At 35.8% G+C, this 6451-nt stretch overlaps 1 protein-coding gene across 1 annotated transcript in view; it reads left to right on the top strand.

Annotated features, from left to right (window-relative positions):
- Positions 1-3788, top strand: part of LOC107750756 (scavenger receptor class F member 2-like) — a 41757-nt gene extending 37969 nt beyond the window's left edge. Inside the window, exon 11 of the mRNA XM_016566283.1 lies at positions 1161-3788. Within this exon, the coding sequence (XP_016421769.1) occupies positions 1161-2200 (1040 nt within the window). The 3' untranslated portion in view covers positions 2201-3788. The remainder of the gene's footprint in view (positions 1-1160) is intronic.
- Positions 3789-6451: the final 2663 nt, after the last annotated feature.

Here is a 6451-nt window from a genome sequence, read left to right as displayed (position 1 = left end):
ATTGCACATTGTATTTATGCACAGGCACAGACATTTCCGTACATTCACGTTGTTTCCACACACATTCACTATAATGTTTTGATTTGTCATGTTTATGTTGCTGTGTTTAGTTATTCTGAATGGATCCGTGTACTGTAGTAGATAAATGCAGTCAGCAGGTGATTTGTTTAGGTTTTTTTTTTTTGGCATCTCCATGTGGTCCTGTTCGGTATCACAACTTGGCTTCTCCAAAATGTAAAAAATCTCTTTGGTGTTGCACTGTACACATACTATAAAATTCTGATTTTTTTTTTCTTTCATATGTGCTTATATGGGCTCCTTATGTCATTTGGATCTTTGGTGTCCTTTTTCGAGTTTCTAAGTGTCCTTTTTTGGAAAGACATCTAAATGTATCTTGAAAAAAGCTTGCAGAAAATATAGATTTTTGAGAATCACCCTTCAATCATTTGGTTTACTTTGCTGCATAGCAAATGATGACAAAATAAACATTTGAAACCAGATAAATGGTCTATGCTTAATTTCATGAAGTGTGCGATTAATCACAGAAAAAGGATGTGATTTATTAGATAAAAAATTTTAATCGATTGACAGCCCTAAAATAAAGTCATCAGAACACAGAGTAGTGGTATAACTGAATTAATTGGTTCGGTAGAATAATTGATTTGTTTCTAAATGAATCAGTGTTTTTGAATAAGTTGTTGAATGATTGCTTTAATAATCACTCATAAAAGATTGCCTGTTTGTTTCCAGACTGAATCAGTGTTTTTCAACAAATCAATAGTGTGAATGATTCACTATAGACACTAGTTGTGTTCATGAATGTATCAATGTTTTTGAATAAAGTGACTCATTCCTAAATACTTATTGGCACCTACAGGTGTATCAATGTTACATAAAAAATACATAATGCACAGACTGGAATTTGGAACAAAACCATTTCAATGACAAATATAAACAAAGAGGTGTTAAAAATTGCAGCTGACATTCTTTCCAGTTAATTCATCGCACAGGAAATGGCCAGACAGTTTTTCTTTTCATTTTATAAAGTCTTTTTGAGATGTTTAACAAGTAGAGATGTTTAATAAGTAAAGAAGACTTTATTGGTCAAAAATATCTTTCTCTTCTACTTACCTTTTCAATTACTCTCTTGCATTTTTCAGAGACTACGAATGAGAGCTGTAACAAGCGAAATTCTACCACTGTTCGAGAAATACCACCGACCCCCAATTACGATGACGCAGGAGAGTACACGTCCCTCAAAGACACAAGAGAAACTACGAAGCAGTACATTAGCGATGGGAGCGAACAGCCTCTCCTGAAGTCTTCAGACAGCGAGGGCTCCACCAGTGGTTCGGAGTCAACCATAAGAGCTGTTTACGCCCATGTCGCCCGCCTTTCCAAACACTCCAAAGAGGAGGAGGACAACGCCTCACCAGAGAAGACAAAAGAGAAGACGAAACCTCGTCCTCCAGACCCTTCCACCAAACCGAAGGTGTCCTGGATCCACGGAATATCTGGAAGCAGCCCAACAGAGCAAAGCCAGACTCCATCACCGCATAAAGAAAAGAGGAAGAACAACTCGGAAGGTTCTGGAAAGGTGGATGAGAAGCAGCGATCAAAGGAGAAGTCAAGCAAATCTCACAAAGCTTCGGATACCATTGAGCACCTCAATGGAACATTCCAGAACGCCCTGAAGAAGATCGGAAACTTTCACTCGGACAAGAAAACAAACGACACCAACAAAGATCCACCCAAGAGCCCAAAGATCATGCATCCGCATATGAACTCTGAGGCCGCCACGCTACTCGCGGCCCAGCTGAAGGAAAAGACCCAAAGCCTTAATCGGAACGAGGGTCTCACGGTGGGCATTAAACCCAATGGTGTATCAACACCTCAAGCCAACAGAGAGAAACCCACCCCACCTCAAAAGACCAAGCGCTCTGCAACTGGGACCAACAAGCCCCTTCTTCCCACCTCCAGCAACCTCCAGAAGATGGTGGCTCCTGTTTCAGACTCTACACCTGAACCTAAAAGCCCAGAAAAACAAGGGGTTAATGGGACCAGAGTTGAAGGAGACGCCACAGCAAAGAAAACACCCATCAAAAAACCACCGAGGAAGAAAGGAAAGGAGGGAACACTGGAGACGGAAGGCAAAAGCACTCCAAAGATGGCCATTATGCCACCTCAGACTGTCAAATAGATGTTTGATCACATTGGTGCGTCCATTTTTGAGAATATAAACGTACAGTTTTTCTTTCATTAAACATTATATAGGAATTGGATGGATTATTTGATTTTTTTTAATGGACAAGCTGCTTATAGGATTTTATATTTTGAAGGATTGTGGTTCTCGTTAACTCTTTGAAGACCTGGAATCGGAAACAACGTTGTGGCTTGTGTACAGTATTAAAAAGGAAGAGTGATTGAATTTAATGTAATAAGCTCATGTTGTATGCTCAATTTTACATATACGTCCAAAGAGAGATTTTTCAATGCTATCGTAATTGTGTGATCAACAGGTTTTTGTGTCTGAAAGGCTGAATTTAGCACTGTATTCACAGGTGTAAAGAATGAACCAAAGGTACTTTAAAGGTGCTGAAAGAATGATGCCTATATTGATTTTCTCTCAGGCCATATTAGTATATTCAATACCTTGTAAATTGTGTCATGAAGGAAATTCTCAGCTTAGTTTCTAAGACATGTCATTTGGTTCACGTTCATCAGTACTTCACGCTTTTTAAGCTTAAAATTTGTGATATCTATTCTTGCTGTTGAAGCTTAGCACTAGTTTGTCCTTTTCCCATAAAGTACCCACAGTCGGTATTGCATTTTTTGTTTAAGGCCATATAATGAAAATTTAGGTTGTTTTTTTGTTTTTTTTTGGCTTTTAGTCGGTGTATGTTGGAGTAGGCTGTTTAAATGATATTAAAGCCCTAAAAGTTCAGAAAACAAGTACAGTTATACAACCTTTCTCCTCTGGGATGGATCTTGTACACCGGGGAGTATTCAAATTTGCATCCAATAAAATTCAGTCCTTGCTGAACTTCCTGTTGAAATAGGAAACACACATAAAAAACATTTTTTTTAAATTGTGGGGGAAAATGAAAATGTTTCAATCAGTTTTGAACTTGTTGATATTTGAATTTAAAAATCAGCACTTAAATTATTCTTAAACTCAGTAATTATGGCAAATGCTTTTCTGTACATTACTGCACGTTTCTACAGCGTAACTATGGCATTACTATAGTGCTCACTGGCATTTAATGAAAAATAATAAAATATATATACACATATACATACAGCAATTGCAACCTACAAACTTTTACCATCAAATATTATTTGTCCTGCCGTAGGAACAATCGTAACACCTTAAAGATGCCAGTATAAAACAACCTACAAGTCAGATTAAAGGGTATTACCTTAAGTATTCATTCTTCAGAGTTTGCCTTCACTATACAGTAGCAGGACGTTCAATACAACCAACAAAAATGTTTTTCTGTGGTTAAAATGAACACAATAATGGCTCATGACTGCAGCGTGTTTGTTTTTTAAGCTTACTAGCTGAAACACCCTATAGCACTTGCAAAATACTTTTTTAGGATGACACCAACAGAAAGAATTCATGAAAAACTGGATGGTTTTATTTTAACAAAGAACCTATGGTTAAATGTTCAGTCTGGGTCTGCGGTATTTTTGAGTCTGAAAGCAGGTTCACAAAAAGCTTTTCGATTGTGGTGTACAGTAACTGCTATTCCCTCATATGGTACCTTATATTTTTCTAAATGCTAAGATATTTTGTAATAATATTTTTACCTTCATTTGTAAGCTGTGCTTATACAACTTATATCTTGCTTTTAAAAAAAAAAGTGTCAAATGAACTGGTTTTCAATTTTGATTACATTCTTTTTTTATGTGCAAGCATCAGGTACATTTGGATTTAATGTTTAAATATCGTTCTGTTTACTCTCAAAATATCTTTTTCACGTTTCTCTGTGGATGTTATTGTTTTTATGAGCGATAAACTGCATGATGCAGAGGTCAGTGAGAGATCGCTGAGAGAAATCTATGCATGTTACCCCATGCTCTGTTTTTGCTGTTCTGTTACTTGGGACCTACGACAAAAAACGACTTTTCATGTTGTTGCACGAATACAGAACATCACCATCCGCAGTGTATGACTTTATGGGAGTATGAATAACAGATTTTTTTTTTCTACTCTGACTTTGGCATGAGCTTTGACAGAAGTTCAGCTTTTAAACATGGAGCATTATCAGTAGCACGCATTATCTTCATTCATTTTGTCCTGATTTTTGGCTTTCTGTGTTGTTGTTGTGCGGTTGTTCAGTTACCGTATCTGAAATAAAAGCAAACCTGTAGCTCATGATCAAATGGCTCTCCCTTCAACATTCAATATAATATAATATAATGTAATGTAAAAAAACAAACATTTTATAAAATTCAACTAGGACAAAAAAGACAAGATTTTGTACATACAACCTATAAGATTCTATTCTTTAAATAAGATTCTTTAAATGTACTTGTGCTTAAAACTGTAAGAGTTTTTATGGGTCCATTGTTACGGGGCTGACAAGACATGAGACATGCGGATCCATGTGCAAGCTTTATTAAAACAGAGAGGTCAGAAACACAGGCAGGGTCGAACAATGGCGAACAGGTATATGGCGGGCAAGACACAAGAATAATCCTAGGGCTAGCGAAGGTCAACGAACGGCGAACAGAATCAAAATCAGTGCAATGAATGATGGGATATGTAGTCCGGGGTGATATGCAACAGTGTGTAGTGCGAGAGTCAATGAAAATGGAAAGGGTGACCTCTGATGGCTAGCAGACGGAAGTTCATGGACCGGATACGTAACATCCATCTTACAAAATAAGTCCTTAAAAGTTATTTTATTTGTAAAATTTGATTCCATTTAACAACGATGGCTATTTTCAAAATATTTAAATAGGATTTTGTTAGATTCACTTATGTTTTGTAGCCAGATCTGTTTTTTAAGGCCATATACATACAGTAATAATAATAATAATAATAACAATAAATATTAATAATATTATTAATATTATTAATTGTTTTAATTATACTAAACATTGATCATATTTACAAAAAATCAAATCCTGATTATTATCAAATCCTGTTTTGATTATTATATAATCAAATCCTTTTTTTCCACTAAATAAGCACATTATATAAAAACAATGGAATAATGCAGTGGAATTACATTAAAATTGTATATATATGCACCAATATGTGACCCTGGAGCACAACACCAGTCTTAAGTCGCTTGGGTATATTTTTAGCAATAGCACAAAAAAAAAAACATTGTTAAATATATCAAAACTTAATTTTTGATTAGTAATATGCATTGCTAAGAACTTCATTTGGTCAACTTTAAAGGTGATTTTCTCAGTATTTAGATTTTTTTGCTCCCTCAGATTCCAGATTTTCAAATAGTTGTATCTCGGCTAAATATTGCCCTATCATAACAAACCACACATCAATGGAAAGCTTTATTTTATTAAGCTTTATTCAGCTTTCAGATGATGTATAAAAATCAATTGAAAAAAATGGACCCTTATGGCTGGTTTTGTGGTCCAGGGTCACATATATGAATTAATAATAATAATAATAATAATAATAATAAACTGCAGTATTTACCTACAGATATATTTACAAAATATTTTAAAATATACAAGGATGTTTGAAATCTGAGTAGCTAAATCAGTGTTTTGAAACGATGTACCAAATGCGACAGTAGACACTGATCTGTGGAAATGAATCTGTGAACTGATCTGATCTGTGAACTTGCATCGAATGAATCAATAAATTAATCAAACTCAGCATTATGGGCATTATTAGCATTTTCGAGGAGGTGCTAAACTGGCCTACTGCTTCATAACGGCTTATGAAACTTAGTGGAAAATTAATAAAAAGCACACTACAATCATCTGGATATTCAATCTCCATCTATAATGTTGGTTAATTTAGAAAAAAATGCCAATATAAACGGTAAATGGTAAATTCATCACACAGCCTTAGAAGAAAAAATAAATAAATATTGTTTAGAGAAAGGTGGTCTCATTCACTACAAGATGATCTAGTATGTCTCTAAATGACACTCTGCTCGCTCTGGTTTTTTTTCTCTCCCATCCATTTTCCCGTTTATACAGTAAATGATATTTTACAGTTTCCGCTGACTCCTGGCTGCCTCTGTGCTCTGAGCAGGGGATCATGGGGAGGTTTTTTCATAGCGGTAGCTGTTGCGACGGTGGTCATATGCTCATCAAACTCTAAAGGGCCCAGAGGACTCAACTCCTCTACTGGCACAACAACCTCTTTTATACAGGAACAGTTGGAAGTCTGTGCGATGGGGCCCTGGAGTTAAAGCATCATGCGCTGCGTATTTGTCTTTTTTAAGAGAGAGAGAGAGGG

Source organism: Sinocyclocheilus rhinocerous, unplaced genomic scaffold (genome assembly GCF_001515625.1).
Source record: "Sinocyclocheilus rhinocerous isolate Xijiao unplaced genomic scaffold, SAMN03320098_v1.1 scaffold2347, whole genome shotgun sequence".
In the NCBI taxonomy this organism is placed as follows: Eukaryota; Metazoa; Chordata; class Actinopteri; order Cypriniformes; family Cyprinidae; genus Sinocyclocheilus; species Sinocyclocheilus rhinocerous.
Note: the sequence above shows the minus strand (reverse complement) of the source record. Positions and strands in the feature narration are given on the sequence as shown.